Source organism: Lytechinus pictus, chromosome 7, assembly GCF_037042905.1.
Source record: "Lytechinus pictus isolate F3 Inbred chromosome 7, Lp3.0, whole genome shotgun sequence".
In the NCBI taxonomy this organism is placed as follows: Eukaryota; Metazoa; Echinodermata; class Echinoidea; order Temnopleuroida; family Toxopneustidae; genus Lytechinus; species Lytechinus pictus.
Window position 1 is genome coordinate 5,105,905 of NC_087251.1, and position 18,846 is coordinate 5,124,750.

The 18,846-nt window shown below is 36.7% G+C and overlaps 1 protein-coding gene across 4 annotated transcripts in view; it reads left to right on the forward strand.

Annotated features, from left to right (window-relative positions):
* Positions 1–18,846, forward strand: part of LOC129265104 (endoplasmic reticulum membrane-associated RNA degradation protein-like) — a 52,586-nt gene that overhangs the window by 15,391 nt on the left and 18,349 nt on the right. For all 4 annotated transcript variants that reach the window (XM_064101733.1, XM_064101732.1, XM_054903095.2 and 1 more), the window contains exons 8-11: positions 793–907; positions 8,594–8,696; positions 15,636–15,665; positions 16,939–17,007. In XM_064101733.1, coding sequence (XP_063957803.1) covers positions 793–907; positions 8,594–8,696; positions 15,636–15,665; positions 16,939–17,007 — 317 coding nt within the window. The remainder of the gene's footprint in view (positions 1–792; positions 908–8,593; positions 8,697–15,635; positions 15,666–16,938; positions 17,008–18,846) is intronic.

The window sequence follows — 18,846 nt, forward strand, 5'->3', positions numbered from 1 at the left end:
TTTACTCTTTGCAACTCTTTACAATATTTAAACTCTTTACTCTTTGCAACTCTTTACAATATTTAAACTCTTTGCAACTCTTTACAATATTGCAACTCTTTGTAAGACGGGCCATTGGGGCCCGTCTTACAAAGAGTTGCAATTGATCCAATCAATCGCAACTATGGAAAGCCAGCAAAGTCAACATATCAAATGCATGTTTGTTCTAAAAATATTCTAGATGTGAATGTATATCCAGAAATTCATTGATTTCATGACAATTTGGTGTGATATCATTTGTTAACAAAGGACATTTTTTTAAATTTCTTGAGAAAAAATTATGACACTGATGGATTTCCATAGAGTTACGATTGATTGGATCAATTGTAACCCTTTGTAAGACGGGGCTCTGGTTACTTTCACAAGTGGGCGAGACACAACATTGCTTATGCCTTATCTTTCTATAGAAATGTTTAGTTTAGTAATGTAGGAGAACATCATCTCTTGGATAGTTTGTATAAATCATTTCGTTAATGTTAGGATGGTTCCAAAAATTGCACTGAAATGTCAAATAATGACAGGTAATTAGGATTAGTTGAAACATTTGTCATGGAGGATATATAAGAGCATTTTGTTATGTTATACACAGAGGCCCTGTTACAATCGGTAATGTGGCAGTGATGCCTAATGTTACACAATGTTTTGACTTCACAATCCAAAAGAGTCCCGTTGGTGAAATTTATATTCAAGAGAACTCTGTCGGGGCTGGTCTTTATGAAATTATTTTATTTTATGTTTCTCCTATGCATCTAGTTTTATTTCCAGATCATTTAAATTCACTGTCTAAAGAGGTTCAGAGGATAGGTCTTTTCTGTGACAATCACATTTCCTTGTGGGATGAAGCTCTTAATTATTATAGTATTCAAAGGTAAGCTTCTCAGATATGATCTTTAAAAAAAAAATCAATATGATAATTGACTTGGATAGTATCATATAGATACTTGATTCATAACTTTTTTGTAATATAGGTCAATGGAGAATAATGAATCACTTCAGTTCCTAAGCACTGGGAATTAAAGTCTTTATAGTACCAAAATTAAATTTAAATCCAAGCTTTTTTTATTTACAAAGTGTGCCCCTTTTACAGTGTTGTATTTGTAGGATGGTCTATAGTATAGACTTTTACTTAATTTCATATTGATATTGAAATTAGTATTGTAATATTAGTGTGTTTGATTTCGAAGTGCTGCATAAGTAATAATAAATGAATAAAACAATTATACTGAAATGCATGAAAATACTGTTTGCTTGAGTGAACACCAGCCACTTTTGTAGAGGGTATAGAATTGACTTTTGTAGGAATTGGGATTCTATTTGACTAAGGTGAAAAGTCATTCAGTTTAAAAGAAAACATCTTTTTTATTAGATGTTAACTTGTATTGTGTATGCCTTGGTTTGTTTAAGGCCTATTTTTTTTATTTTATTGTTTATGATTATTATGATTTTAATTATTTCATTATTATTATTAATGATATTTTTATTATTATTATTACTGTTATAATTACTATTATTATGAATAATATTGTTATTATTATTGCAAAAATAAATACAGTTCACACATGAAATGGCCATTTCTCCACTTTTATTGTCACTGGGGGATATTCCCATATTGTAGCATATCCAGTTTGATAATCCGAACAATTTTCAACAATATTTGTCCATTAAGCAAAATCAAACAATGGAGACCTCGGCAAAGGAGGTCAAATGAAAAGGGGGGCAACCAGGGGCGGAATTCTGAACATTGTCTTTTCTCCATATTTCATCTTTTCTCAGAGATATTACAAAATTGGTATTCTGGTGGATATCATAACTTTTGTCACAAAAATTGTCATAAATCTCGTCTCATCTCTGTAGCGCGCACCAAAAATACGCGGCTTTAGATGTGCGTAATCCTTTTATACAAGCAAAAGATATGACAAAAGTTATGACAGGGGGGTAGCAGTCATAAATTTTGTCATATCTTTTAGTACCAAATATCACGATACCCTGCTGACTGAATGTCAAGCATATAATGATATTGTTTAGATTAGATTGTGGTATTAGTTTCACTCATCATCCATGACAATTTTCAAAATTATTTTTTCATGCTACAATTAGTTAGGCCCTACATATTAATTCCTCCTTTTTTTCTCTGTTTTCCTTCTTTTTCTACTTCTCTAAAATCCTTCACAGCTCCCTGTCTCTCTTTGTAATTAAGCGCATCAATATTCGCGTAGTTGCGCGATGCCAGCAACTGTATTGGGGATACGCCCTACCTGTCATGGGGCCTTCCTATTGGCTAGAAGGGCTCTCACTGGGAACTAACAATGATTTTGATTGGATTGCTTCCAAAAAGATGGGCGGGAACTTTAAGAGATATGACACAAGGGAAAGACAATGTTCAGAATACCGATTTGTGACAATCATAGCGGTGTCACATCTCGAAGAGAAATGACAAAATTTATGACAAAAGTTATGACAGTGTTCCAGAATACCACCCCAGGTCACGTGACCTGCGGAAGGAATACATCCGACCAGGACAGGTATTTCCCGGGGTTTGGTTCCCCTATATAATCATCTATTCAATATTATGTTTATCTCGAGTGTCAGAGATATAGGAGGGAGAGGCGTATATGAGTGTGAAATCTTGCAGGGGGAACCGGGTCACATGGCCTGCTGGAAGGAAGACATCTGACTGGGACCCCAGGACAGGTATTTCCTGGGGCGGTTCCCCTATACATTTGTCATCTATTGAATATTATAGTTATCTCGTGTATCAGGAGGGGGGGAGGTTTCAAGACATGAATGTGAAATCTTGGAGGGGGAACCTGGTCATGTGACCTGCTGGGAGGAAGAAATCTATCCGGAATTCCAAGCCAGGAGACACAGCAAGATGCGTTCCCCTCCAATTTTTTGTTTTTGCCATCTTCATAGTGGCTGCACTGCCTGAACTGTTACCCTTCAGACAGCCAAGGAATGTAGAGCAATCCGGAAGTCCTTTATGAGCAGATCGCTACCACTATGAGATAAGTGTACCCCATCTTGATAATACTGCCTATGATCCTGTATACTTATGATGTGATGCAGATAAGATACTGGTAACATTCTCCTCACCTTTCCCCGGGCATATTTGTTGACAGTCTTGCGGCAGTTGTTCAATGCTGATTGAGAGTGCGGACCATCTGCTCTGCCGTAGTAAAATAGCCTTGGTACGATTTCAGAAAAGCAGATGTGGCTATTCGGAAGCTGCTGTTTGATCGTCAGGAGAGTCTCTTGGACCGCCTGCCTGCAGTTCTTCACTAGGTGTCTACCGATGTTATTGGTGTACGCGTTAAGAATCACCACGTCTGGGTAGCGTGATGCTTGAGCAGAGACTATACAGACCTGGCCAGGTCATACATTTCAAGGCCTTGAAATGTACAGTGTAGTTCCCCTTCTGAACCACCGGACCTGGCTCCCTGGCTGAACCTCAAGGTTTTGGAGACCTGTAGCCTTTGCCCTCTCTCCGGCCCTTTGCACAAGGCTGTCTCCAACGATCCAGATCCCGGTTGCCTGTTGGTCCTGCATGACAACAAAATTATAATATCACAAGCATCATATATCTTTCAACTCTTGGGTGAACCCACGCCCCCCCCACAGTGCATAATTATATAGCTGGTTTCCCCTTGCTACAGCTTTCAATATTTGTTCACTTCCTATATCGTGCTTTATCCATCTTCTTCCATGTTCATCCTTATGTGTGCTTACATAATTTTTTTGTTGTTGAAATATTATTAGATTTCTAATTCACTTTCTTGTGCTGTATTATCTGCTAAACTCAATGGGATACGCCCTAGCATTAAATGACAAACTTTCCACGCTTCTTTCTTCCTGGTCGTAACATAAATTGAGCTTCTCTAAAGTCAAGTGCTTATACCTCATACTTGTAGAAACTAAAATCATAAGCTTGATTGCATAAACATAATTATAGAAATTTCAGTTCCCTTAAAATTCTTGCATATGTTTTAAACGCACTGCTCCGCCATGTTCCCATTTCTTGAAGCTGTTCTTCTGCCCCTCCTTCAATAGCGGCTATAGTGGCGGCCCAGTTCGTAAGGAATGGGTCCCATATTTCTCTGCTTCAAAGCCTGTGACTCCTAAGACTTTCCTCAACTGCTCTAAACTGATACCTAGTTAGTGGCAACCCATTTGCGTGGCAGAAGAGAAGGCCGTGCATCATTGGCCTCATTTTCAGATATCTAATCATCGCCCCTACCGGACAGCTGCTGTTCAATCCATTTCCTTTTATTTTCAGAGTTGTTGAAGTGCCATATTGATCTGTCTTTGAGAATAGGATGGTAACCAACAGGTAAGCTTCTTTAGAGCTTTGGAAAACACTTGTGTCTTGGTCAAGGAGGGTCCTGTCACCGTCCCACCTGTGCCCTCTACCAGGAACTCACTAACCCGCAGCATTCTAAAAAAGGCTAACAGAAATGATGCCTGAAACATGGGTTACACAGATAGTGGGTTACACATAATGGGTTACACAGATGAGACAGTTAGGTAAAATGTTGACAAGGACATCCCATGTTATAGGCCTGCGCCAATCTTTTCTCTTCCCCGCCTGCATCCTTCAATCATATTCCTGATAAAAAAAATGGGTGGTTGGGTCAAGCCAGCTGTATGATAGAGCTGCCATTTGAAGTGTTATTGTCGATGGTGCTCTACCACTCAGTGACAGATGGGCCATAAATGACATGACCTGTTGGGGAGTCGCCGACCAGGACGAATCCAGCTTGCTCGCCAATCGGAATTGCTGGAACGAGTCGATAGCTCTTTGGTACGAGGTCTTGGTTCCGCTAGTTGTAGCATCTGAAATAAGCCGGCATATCTCCTGCTCTATATCTGCCAAATGCATTCTGTTATTGGTGTTGGAGCTGCATCCACCTGTCGTGCCAGCATGCGGAACCTGCTCATCTGTAACCAGGAGAAAAAGTCAGCAATATCATTTTCTTTTGTGGCAATATAAACTGCCATAAGTATTTTCTCTCTCTTTAAACATTGGAGAACTATGGTCCGTACAACTGACATTATTCTTGGGTAATGGGATGTCTGTTTGTTTATAACATTCTTGATGGCCATATTATCGGTATGAAGTCTAATTCGCTTCCCTGCTAGATCGGAGCCCCATACCAACAGTGCTACGGCTATAGGGACCATCTCTTCCCATGCAATGGAATAATCCCCAGATAGAACAAGGGGGCCAATGGGCGCAAAACCATTTGCCATGAAAGTAACCACCGAAACCTATTGTACCACTCGCGTCAGTGAAGAGGTCAAGATCAAAGTTGCTCTCCCAGCAACCCTGTCGAATTACAGTCACCCCGTTGAAGTCATCTAAGAAGGTGAGCCATGTTGTTAGATCAGACTTTGTTCCCTCTGAGAGTTGGATTACACTGTCCGGTTTTGAACTTTTTCTTGTCAGATCTATAAACCTCCTCAGAAAGGCCCTGCCCGGTTTAACCGCCCTGCAGATTGGATTAAGCAACCCGATCAAGGACTGCATCTCCTTTGAAGACAATGATTATTTACTCATTGTCTCAGCGATCTTTCATTTCAATTGTGTTCTTTTCTCACAAGGGACTCTTACTTCCATGTGTTCGGTGTCAATTTCAAGGCCAAACAATGTAAGTCTGGTGATGGGACCCTCTGACTTCTCTTGGGCAAGGGGGAGGCATCTGTCAACATAATACAGACCCTGAAATTTCACACCCAACAATTCAAAATCCCGGGGAGTTATAGGGAGCAACCTGAAAGCTGACTATGTCTTCCTTTGCCAGCTGCACTCCTCTACCAATCCTTGCCACTATGTCTACTGCATCGTCAAACCTACTATATTAACCTTTTGTGGGTACGTTGTGGTCTAGTGGTTCTGACTCTCGCCTTTCAAACAGAGGGTCGTGAGTTCGAATCCTAGCCATGGCGTGTTTTCCTTCAGCAAGAAATTTATCCACACTCTGCTGCACTCGACCCAGGTGAGGTAAATGGGTACTGGCAGGAAGTAATTCCTCAAAAAGCGGTGCGCACCAGAATTGCTAGACTAGCTTAACCGAGGTAATATAGGAGCGCCTTAAGCACCTAGCAAGGTGGATACGTGCATGCGCTGTACAAATCCTATATTATTATTTTTTATTAACCCTACATGCATCCTCCTGTATGGAGTCATTTACAGAAAGACCTGTAGGATAGGAAAGATGATGAATTAACCTGTATTCTCCAGTTCTCTTCAGCACAAGACCAATAGGGCTGACCCTAAGGTTAGTCAATGGTCTCTTGTCAAATGGTCCTAAATATCTACCTAGCCTAACTTCTTTATGAATTTTCTTCTCCGCCTCCTACCTGTTGTGTTCCACTGATTTTAGATTTGGAAAATTGACTGGCATCTGGGGGGCCCATATAATTCAAGTCAAAACCAAACATAAAACCTAACCTTAAAAAATTTGGCAGTCCTTTTGTTGGGATAGCCCCTCAATTTGGTAACTAACTTCTCAACCAAAACTGATACCTAATTCTACATTATCCCTACTTTTGCTCCTGGCCACCAGTTTGCAGGATTTTGGGGCACTTGACTTTCCTATGTCCGGGGATGCCACATGCAACGCACTTATGTAAAAATCTGCATTGCTGCTGATTGCAGACCCCTGGTCCAAAATTGAGCTCGTAACATACATTGGATGAGCTTGCTGTAACCTTTCTCGGAAGGAATGAGACCTACAGGGGGATCCAGGTCACTAGGCCTAGTGTATGATGGTAGCACAATACTCGCAAATGACCCCATGGGAATTGGTAACACCACACCACTCTCATTCCTAACACTCACGGCATTACCGGTATTAGCTCTATCTGCAGTAGTACTAACGTTACTTGCAATAACAGCATCAGCAACCTCACCTGACACAGGTATTTGTGGTTGATTTTGCAAGAGGTGTAGAGCTGATCTCCAGTCGCCCCGGTCCCGAGAGCGTCCCTCGACCTGCGCTGACGCTGCTCCTTGCCTGGTATTTTCACTATTTCTCCTCCTTGATCTTGTAATAACCATTTGCCATCCTCCTAGCAGTGTCAGCCTCTTGTTTGCGTGGTCTACCAAGGCCACGGCCACGTCCAACTTTTTGTTTACCCATGTTTTAAAACTAATCGGGGAAAATTCACGTAGTGCACCAATCACAAAAAAATCACGTCTTGTACCCCCAGTGCTAAGTTGAGAATGAGTGCACGTTTGCAATTCTTTCAGCGGGTGCGCATATCCCAAAATCGCTCGCTATATTTTTTTGGCTGTTCCCTGCATATAGGGGGATCCCGCGTGGCAGTTGTTTAGCTATAACTAAGGACATTGTGTTATGGTGCTAATCAGGCTGCTGTCAGCCAATCGCAGACCTGTTGCTGGGGATGTGTCTGTGAAGATTTCCCGCGGAATACAGGCGCGCGCGTTGCTTGATCTTCACGGACTGTATGGAAAGCTATTAGATACATCTGCAGTAAGGACCTTCATTCTCTCGCAAATGCGTCTATTCGCTAATTTGAATAATCGTATTATTATTAAATTATTATTATTATTATTAATATCATTATCACCATCATCATTATTATTGTGTATCATTATTTATTTATTTATTAATTTTTCATTTATTTATTTATTTATTTATTCACTTATATATTTATTTATTCATTTATTAGTTATTTTATTAATTTTAATTTTTAGAGGGGGGAGTAAAAAGAAGTGTGTAGCATTTTCCTTATGTCACATTCGCTGGCCAATGACAGGACACGGGGGTAGCCAATGGGGTGAGCGATTATCGACATACTTCAACACATTTTCTTTTTTTCTCTTTGTCATTTCACATTTATGGTTTGAAAAGGAAAGGCATAAAGCAATAGGGTCGAGATAACAGTTGGATCGTGTGGGTGTAGTGTATCTATCATAAATTGTGGCAAATTCACGAACTCAAGGAAAACCAGATGAAACAAAAATTATATTAGTTTGAAGTGGACCCATTTTTTGACAAGTGGATTAGATGAATAGATCTGGAGCATACTTTAACAAATGCAAATACAAACAATAGAAGCAACAAACATGAAATTACTGAATAAGCTTTGAAGCCTTTTTTAGAGCAGATTTTAGAAAGAATCACATGATCCTGTATAATGAACTCTTAATATAACTTTTAATTTTATTTGAAAGGCTCCATAAAGTCAGTTTGGTGTGTTCAGTCAAAATTAATTAATGCAAGAAAACTAATGAAACCACCTCTTCTCCTAAGCTTGTTAAAAGAACTGCATGTGTATCCCACATATTATGAAACTCTTAATGATAAAAAATGATTGAAAGGTTAAATTGATTTTAGAAGGGGATCCTGAAATGTTTTTCATTATCTTGTCTCTCTATCTCTTGTTTCTTCTGCCTCTTTTTTATCTCCTACACTCCTTCCCACTCTCTTACATCTCTCTCTATTCTTTTATTATATTTTGTCTTTTCTGACTCTCTTTATTCCTTTGTCTTTGTGATTCAGGCATTTTTTTGGTCTTACTTGTTTTTCAGGTATAATCACTGCATAATGATCATATGCCCTCTTCTTGAACACCTGATCAGACTCATTTTTGCCAAAGCCAACCAATGTCCTGAAAGAGTTCTGACAGCTGAGGTATATAACTTTGTTCATTGAAAATGAGATAATGAGAGAACATGTATGATAGGGGGAAAAATTGTGTGCTTGTCCTCGACTGACCGACCCCATTATTTGTCTGCGACTATTTTTTTATTTAAAAAAAATCCAATATCAGCAAAAGTTACATAGAATAAATGACAAAATGACAAGAAAAAACCTTCCCAAAAAGTTGCTGAAATTTCACATTTTACATCTTTTTATTCATGAAATGGCCATATATTTCCTACATTTTCTTGAAATTGTGTTGATTTAGTTGGAAACTCCCCAAAAATTAGAATATTTAGCCCTTTCTTGACTCTGAAAAATCGTTTTATGATGTTACACTAGTAAATATTGTAGTCCCACATGTAGACTTTAATGGTGTTGACAGTGTTAAAAGATCAAATTATCAACAATCGTTTCCAGTTAATGTTGTAACACCACCATAAAAGTCTAATTGTGGGACTACGATATCGACCGTTATTGATGTAAAAGTTACAGTGATCAAGACATTAGCAACAAAAGGGGGAAATTGTTCCATAGTCTAAATGTAGATGTTTGTTTATATATTTTTTTTCTCAAAAAAATAAATCACTTTATTTCCTTGCTTATAAAAAAATATCAGACCAACCGACCAACAATAATTAAAAAAATGCCAACTGGAGGACAGCCATACAATTTTTGTTTGCCTAGTCAGGCAGCTCATGTCATGATTTGCCAGCTACTTCAACAAATTTGCCAAGTTTGATTTTTCACATTCATGGGTTCAGTGACGTCACAAAAACAACTTTCAACTTGGTGTGAAATTTCTAATGGTCATCTTGATCATCTGAGGGGTCAAAATCAGGTCAGTAGGGGTAAAATTTTGAAAATGCCCTGTTTGTGTTGAGTGACATGTCAGACAAAGTGTACATGTACAGCATTGTAAAACTTTGACCTCCTGTAAAAAAGTTATGACTGGATAGGTCAAAATGTTAACAAACTTTCATTAGAACTAAAGGCAAATCATACTAAAATTGGTTATAAAACTAATTTTTCTTGGGATTCACTGTATTTATATTTTGAAAAGTCTCTATCTAAGAAGCCCTTATCCAGTAGATAAAAAGGGGATCAAATGAGCTCATTTAAACCCCCATTCCACAGAGAGCAAGACCTGAAAGACTACTGTAAGACCATGAAACTTGCTTGATCTTTCAAGGGTCCTTCAATGACCTTTCAAAGATCTCTGAGGTCTTTCATGATTTCTGATCGATCTTTTAGTAGTCTTCCTGGTGTCTGTAATCTCCCAAAACTTTCTGAAATGGTACAAAACAGCCTTTCAGGAAAATGGTTGTTTGATGGTCTATCAGCAGTCTATTAGCGGTCTCTTGATGAACTTACAAACTTCTAAAGAGTCTTTCCATGATCTTTTGACAGTCTCAAGATTTTTGCGGAGATTGTGAAAGACTCATGAGAGATCATTAAAAGAGCATTGAAAGACCAGGAAAACATGGAAAGAATTCTGAGAGATCACTTGTTACATAAAAGATCCCTGAAAGACCATTGAAAGATCTCTACTGGACTATTCTAAGCCCAGAAAAGAAGTATTGAGTCTTTCAGAGTACTTTGGGGGGTCTTTTGGAGCCATTCCACAGAGATGACAAATTTCAGTTATTTTGGAGACTGCTGTAAGACCTTGCCAATTTTTGATGTTTCAAAAGTCTCCTTTCTGTGGAATGTGGGTCAAATACCCGATTGACATTTGCACGCATTTAAGCGTGCCAGTGTGGGACATTTTATGGAACAACTTGCCTGTATCAGTGCACGCGTTGTCCTGACACATTCACGACAAAGTTGCGACATTTTTCATGCACTGTTCACACACTGTCCCGACATGCTTTCAGCAAATATTCTCGACACCCTATTCTATGACGTATCTAGTGCAAATTTAAATATTCTAACGTTCAGGAACCCGTTCCATAAAACTTTTTGCCATAAAAACTCTGGCAAACAAAAAATTATGCCATTGAAAATTACACATTAAAAAATTGCCTGACTCTTTTATGGCAAAAGTTTTATGCAACGGGTCCCTGGTGTTGATGCCCTCAACGTTTGTTGATCAGGACCTCTTACACTGATCAAATGGTCTGCACGCACGATTTTACGCATATCATTTACAACTATGCATGAAGTTACTTAGCCTATGCGTGAAGTATGCTTAGCCTTTGCGCAGAGTATTAGAGCCCTGTCTTGAACTTGTCATAAACTAGTCGTGAAATGCGTGTCACTTCCCCGGGGATGTGCCTACTATTTTTTGCTCCAAGCAGTGGCACGCACTGGCATGGCTATGTTGCGCTTATGTTGGGCATAGTTTACAAATGGTTCACAAATTTGTAATGTGTGCCCAAATTTTCAACATGTTGAAAATTTTGGCACAAGTATGCTTGGACATACGAGTATTCAAGGGTATTTATGAGTTTTAGGTCACATGATGACGGTGGAAGGTCATTTCCATATGAATTGTGTTTTTTTGTGAATGATTCTTTTTCTTAGAACTAACAAACAAATTTGTTTTCAAAGTCAGCACTGCTGCAATTTTGAATCGCATAATGTTTAAAATTTTGGCACAAGTATGCTTTGACATACAAGTATTCAAGGGTATTCATTAGTTTTAGGTCACATGATGAAGGTGGAAGTTCATTTTCATATGAATTTTGTTTTTTGTGAATGATTCTTTTTCTTAGAACTAACAAACAACTTTGTTTTCAAAGTCAGCACTGCTGCAATTTTGAATCACATAATCGCATACTGTCAGAGGCCTTCCACTTGTTTTAAAAAAGGTTTTTATATGCAGTCAATGGAGTCATTAAAAAGGGTGATGACTTGTATTTTAACATGTTTTTCAGGATCATGAGACTAATACTATATCAACTGAACCAATGTACCTCATTTTCGTGGAACTGACATTACTTGTTCTCTAAAAAGCACTTTAATGAGCCCATTACAGTAATAACAGGATATCATTAGTAATCTTAATGGTAAAAATAACATGCCAAAAAGGGAGAGTGGGCTTCTTGGGTTAAGCTGAGAATAAAAGTGTAAAAAATAACTGAAGACAATAAAAAGGCAAAACATTATAACACCTGTTTTTTCCAATTACCCTTTAGGAATTTAGAACAAAAAAGTAACCTTGATTGACTGTCTCATTATATAAATGATCCAGGCATTGCCTGCATGATTTTTTTTATTATTCGAAGCATTTCTATTGAAAATACAGCATTCTGTCCAAGAATAGCATCTATACAGGATGTAAAACAACTCTATATATACAATAGTCAGAGACAAGGTCATAATGTATGATTAACATGTACAATGAAATGGTGACATCTCCTTTCGCTTGAACTCTTATTATTGCTTATCTGTTTCCAGAGTAAATTATAAATAATGAGCCTATTAATGTATTAAAGGATATCACTACATTAATCATGGATAATGACATGGAAAGCATAAACAAAGGACTGTGTAACTTGAAATTAGTAACTTTAAAAATGGTAATTCTGTAAAATCTTTAGGATTTATACTTGTTGACAAATTGTTTTCATTGAATGAACACTGCTAGATGTCAAATGATATAGGTATATTAGCTAAATTACATAATACTCTTACAGAAGAACACTTGCTTATGCTTTACAATTCTTGATTACTTACTTATATTTATTATGGCAACATCGCATGGGCAAGTTGTGGCACTACAAAATCAAATCACATGTACATGCGCTCCCCAAAGAGACTTAATGTATTTGTTTAAACTCCCTCTACTTAGCTCCGTCATTATTTTATAGATTAAACACGTTGACAATCTTGATTCATTAACTTCATATTGCAATTCTGGTGTACTACTGTATGTTAAACACAACCTAGCATCCCTTAATATGATAAATCTATTTCAATATGATAAAGATTACCATCAATACACTACTTGTTCCCACCCTAAATTCCATTATCCAGTAGTAGTCAATCGGTCATCTCTTTATGCCGCATATAGAGCAGTTAGTCCTCAGATATGAAATTCCATACCTTCCACTGTAATTTCCAATAGTGATGTTGCTGTATTTAAAACCAAACCCAAAAGTTCTCTTATAAACCTATGCCAAATAAATCACATAATTCATCTTCAGTTTTACACCCTTTTCCTAACAACTCCCCCCCCCCCCCTGTTGGTTTAGTGACTGTTTTTCTTCTGTGTTGTTTGTATTTATATATTGTTTTCCTTTTTTGTACATATTATAAATTAGATGCCCCATTCATTAAGCTTCATCTTTTAGGGGTACCCTAATTATTCAAACTCTATTTACAATTGTTATTCATGTATAATTTGTGTGATTGTAAACTACATGTGTATGTTGGTATGTGATGAGGTTGGAGTATTTGTTAAGCTACAAAGATATAAAAACATTAGTGCTGTTATCGTTAAGAAAATTCTCTGTCGATATACTGTATCACTAAAATTATCTTACCGATATTGATAACTATCGACAAAAAAACATATCAATACACACTCTTTATACATTGATTGAATATTAATGATTTCACAATACTCGCATTGGTCAAAATTTGTAACTGCCACTGTACCAAGAATGCTTTAAAATCCGCGTTCATCGAATGTAAAAGATTACATAACATCTTTTAACAAACATAGATACATCCTCACCTATCACATATTAGCATTATTTTAGGGTTGGATGAAGTTTTATCGATAATTTTGGGGCTTTTTGGACATCGTTCTGAGCAGTCAACGACTTTCATCTATCCACCATTTTGATATTGTGCTGTACATCTTTGAACGTAGAGGGCAGCAACACACTGTCTTGTGCTGCCTTCTATGTTAGTTGGTACTTATTTTTGGGTCACACGGGCCTAATTACAACTGGCAGTCAAAAAATATTCATTCGACCCAACCCATTCTAAATTTTTTAATTTGATATTGCTGATTGACAAAAATGAATGAATATGATTGACAATCTAACACTGATTCTAGGGAGGGCACCTACTGAACTTCTTTTTTCCAAATTGGAAAGATATATCACCACTGTGGAACTTAATTTTTACGGGCGGAAGAATTAGGGCCATTTGACTCTCTAAAGTGATGAATTTGATCCCGTCAGGTGTAGTCTTCATAAATGCTGATTTATTTTTAAAATGAGCCGGTCGAGGTACAGTGTACCCTTTTCTGGTCAGATATGGAATGTCAGACATTTATCCTATCCACAGATAGTAAACATTCAACCCTCGAATTCCCTCCTTATTTTTAAGGAATTCTTTTTAGGTACCACTTTAACACACAAGTCTATGGGGATTGAATTAGGCCTGTGATACCTGTAGTCGATACGATCGAGTGGAGTCAAGTGCAGTCACGATGTTTGAAGTGAGATTGTGTTTTGTGGCTATAGTATGTATTCATATTTTGTTGAGATTTTGGAGTAATTTCTGTTGCTGTTCTGTGCATTTTGAGGAAAAATACATTTTCCATGATTTTCCTTTTAAAAAGCCATTTTCAAAAGGCTGTTTCCGTGAATTCCGTCCGTTTTTCGCAATCACGGCAAATCACTGTCATGTCCCTACGTAATAGCGAGTATTATTGACAACGAGAGAAAGGTTATCAATATTGCTAAGTGGCAAAAAACATGGGATTATTGACAAAACTAGCGATAAAGAGGTTATCGATAACAGCACTAAAAAATATGACCATACGCATTGACAGGTAGCAGTCATTTTTCCAACCCTACTATTTCATACCCCGTACATGTAGTCTAGAGGGGCCATTAAGCCTTGCACTGTATGTTTGTCTCTAATTTAGTTTCCACAACATTAAAACTTGATTTATATCGGACAGATTCTTTTTTTAAGGTGTGCAGGTACATCACACTAAAATGCATGTTGAGTTTGAATTCAGATTCCGCAGATCATAGGTCATATGTTGCAGCTCATGAAATGACATCTTTTCTTTTCACAAATCCACTACTGACCACATCCAGTAGGAGATTTGTAATTTCAAGTTGATTGCAAATTTTCCCAATGTTGTGGCATAAATCACATGTACATCCTTTTAAGGTGTGTTTATAGTGGTGTGATGGATCAAGGTCAAATGCTTTTATAAGGGGTGATCTTGAATACTGGATGTGCTTTGTTGCCTTTGCTGAGAAGTGATGACAATGAGCTAAGATTCTATTCAAATGTGATTATCCTTGGTAGAGGCCTTTGTCAGTGCACCATTCAAGTCATAGTCTTTTGACTCATCACATTGTGAGCACTCCATAGGATGCACTGTACTGTAAAACAACACTGCTAACAGTACATATTGAGATACAACCAAACCAGTTTGAAACATCTCCCGATTCTCTGATTCATGAAAAGCTAAAAAAATCTGTTGTGCAGGGTCAGTAAATCCTAAGATGACTCTTAATTGGTATAAAAATCATTCACAAAATACAGTCCAGAGACACTGACCCCGCAATATAGGAGAGCTCCTTGAGTGTGGCAGCAGCTTGAGAATGTGCTCTCAATGAGAAAGTATCTAAGGTACCAGAAACAGTAGAAATCAATAAATCTGTTATTTTCAGGTACAATACATTATTGCTTACACCACATATACCACATATATGATTTCATATGTAAGTTTACCTCTTTGCTTTAACAAATGAAATGGAAAACTGGCATTAAGCTTTTATATTTACATTAATGTAGATGATCCCCATGCATTGAACGTCTTTATTTTCCCCCCTTTTTTACAAGTCCATAATTTCAATTTTTTTTATATCTGGCATTTGCTGTACATGAAAGCAACACAAACAAACAAAATTGTGAATGTAACATAAGATATGATGAAATCATAAAGAAATATCTGTTTACTTCACGTACATGGCCTGTCATTTACAGTAATTGACATTCTTCTTTCAGTCCACAGTACTGTTCACAACATTTGATGAGGTGAGTATTTTAAACCTGCCTAACTAATAAGGCTTTATGACAATTATAATGATATCCATGTTGATGTACAAAAGTAAGAAATTTGTCTTTGCACATGTCAGCATGTCCAACATAGACAAGCTAAGATCCCATATGTGTAGCATAGAGTTTGCTATTTTCGTTATTTATAAAAACAAATGTTAAATTCTTAAAAATCAAAATTATTAATATCATTTTATACTGAAAGGGTTAACAAGGTGAAAAAACATTGCCCTGAATTAATGAGAACTCAGTGATTACTATGATTTTAAAGGGAGATTTTAAATTCAGGCAAGGACAACTTTATACTTGTATCCTAAAACTAAAATGAAATACAAATTTATGAACGTTTATGATGATTTATTTCTTTGAATTTGAAGTCACAACATGATTTTGATTTCAGTATTGACAGTTTGGTTGGGAGTTTCTACTCCATCCGTAGTGCTGCACTTTCATGAGGCTTCTACTTGGTCTGATATGTCACTAAGTATTGAGCCATCAACAATGTGATTTTGTTTTAAAAGCCTCATTTGATTTTTTCCCCTAATTTAAAGGACAAGTCCACCCCAACAAAAAGTTGATTTGAAAAAAAGGAGAAAAATCCAACAAGCAAAACACTGAAAACTTCATCAAAATCGGATGTAAAATAAGAAAGTTATGACATTTCAAAGTTTCGCTTAATTTCACAAAACAGTTATATGCACATCCTGGTCGGTATGCAAATTGGCAGACTGATGATGTCACCCACTCACTATTTCTTTTGTATTTTATTATATGAAATATGAAATATTCTTATTTTCTCCTCCTTGTCAAATGAAACAAAGTTGCATTTCTCCCTGAACATGTAGAATTACCATTATTTTAACAGTTTATGGTTAAGTTGGTCCGTATTGTTAAATCTGTAAAAATTGAAATATTGTATAATTCAAACAATAAAAAACAAAAGAAATAGTGAGTGATGGACATCATCGACTCTCTCATTTGCATATTGCTGAGTTGTGCATTTAACTGTTTTGTGAAATATAAGCGAAACTTAAAAATGTCATAACTTTCTTATTTTACATCCAATTTCGATGAAATTTGCAGCATTATGTTTGTTTGATTTTACTCTATCGATTCAAATAAAAAAAATTCTGGGGTGGACTTGACCTTTAACTGTATTCACACCCTCAACTCCAACAATGAACTTGACATCACCCATTGTTTGCAATATTGTTTATGTTTATTAACATTTTTTAATGTATAATGTTGGTAGATGATATGTGTTGAGCTGAGTGACGGAGCACCCAACCTGCTTATACCTACAATATCTGAGCCATTCATGGTATGTAGCATTATATGTTTAGAAGATTACTTGTGCCTTTTGAGTGCAGTGGAATAGTCATGATCAAAGTCAACCTTAAAGGGGTACTCTGAGGTGAAAATAATTGTATCTAAATAGTAAAATTCACCAAGTAAAATGCTTAAAATTTCATCAAAATCTGATATCAAATAATGAAGTTATTAATTTATATTGTTTTCTGAAAAAAAGTTAAATGCAGGTCGTCATGAATATTCAGAAGATGGGCTGATGATATCACATCCCCACTTTCCTCTTTCTTGCGCTACTCTAAATGCAGTTATTTTTGCGGGTTCTTGAATTCGCGCTGCTCACTCCATAATCACAAGGTCACTTCTTCCCATCTGTGGTTTTAATTAACATTTCCGCAACAAAATTGTATTTTCTGATCGTAATTCTAGCTCTAAAGCGGTGTAATTCAGCATTGTTTTGATCCAAACATGAGCTTTTGTAACATTTAGCGCAACTTTTCTTTGCGGGCAGACATCAGGGAATGCAAAACGGAGGCGCTGCTTGCCTGGTATGGAAGGCAGAGCATCGGTTAAGGACCGGGGGGATTATGGTTATTCAAAGTGCATGGGATCATTCAACAAACCTGGGCAATCGACAAGATGTTTTAAAAGCTAAAACAGAAACACTCACCAATCAAACAGCAAAAGCAACTAATATTTTAAGCAAAATCATAATTTTAAAATTTAAATACCGATCTGCGACTGTTAAATAAAATGATCGCATTGGAACAAATTCTCGCAATGCATATGATTTTGGCGTTCAACCTTGGTTATATGTCGCCCTCTATAGGTCAATTATGCAGTCTCTTTGCCAAAAAGATCCACGCAATCAACCGGCGTTTCAAAACTTGCATTAAAATAGATGCTCATAAATTCGCGCTTGTTGATATTGCCACGAAAAACGTGCAAATTTCCACACTGCTAAAATTTACAGTATTACATGAAATCATAAAGATGTCATATTTTCATTCATGTGGGTATGGTATGTCTCCCTTTTAATAAAATAAGTTGCAACAGTGAATATCTCAGGCATTAAATTAGTTGTTAATCCAAGTTTTAAAACTCTTGGAAGACAAAATTTGATTAAAATATAATTTGATATTGATCATGAAATACAAATGAACAAGTGGGGATATGACATCAGTTTCCTCATGGAATATATTTGAAGACCTGCATAGATCTATTTCACAGAAATAATGCAAAACTTTAAATTGTCATAACCTCGACATTTCTTGTCCCATTTTTATCAAATTTTCAGTGTTTCGTTTGTCTGATTTTTCTTTATCTATTCAAATCATATTGTTTTAGACTGGAGTACCCCTTTAATACTGTATATCTTTACATGTACATTGATTTTATGCAGAACCCAGAGTGAAATGGTAAATTTTGATTCAATGATCACCCTGTTCAATGGTGATACATGAATAAAAGAATAAATAAATTCCACATAAGGGAGGTGATTAATAATGACTTCAATAGGACTTACGTTTAAGCATGAAATTTACATTTATGTCTAGTACCCAAGGGTCATCCAGGGTTAGCAATAATTACTAATACTCTGGGATTCACCCTACTATCGTTTCATGTATATATTTAATATATATATTTTTTTGTCAATTTGTTTGTATTTGTTTTGTATCTGATGGTTAAAAGATCTATTTAATTGAATTGAATACTATTAGTAGCAACTGTTCATGCTGACTCTGTCCGGTATGAGGGATTAATTATGGATTACCCCATACCTCTATTGTCCCCCAATGCCGCTTGCAGGCTGGAATGCTTTAATACTTTTTTAACTCTTTCCTTATAACAA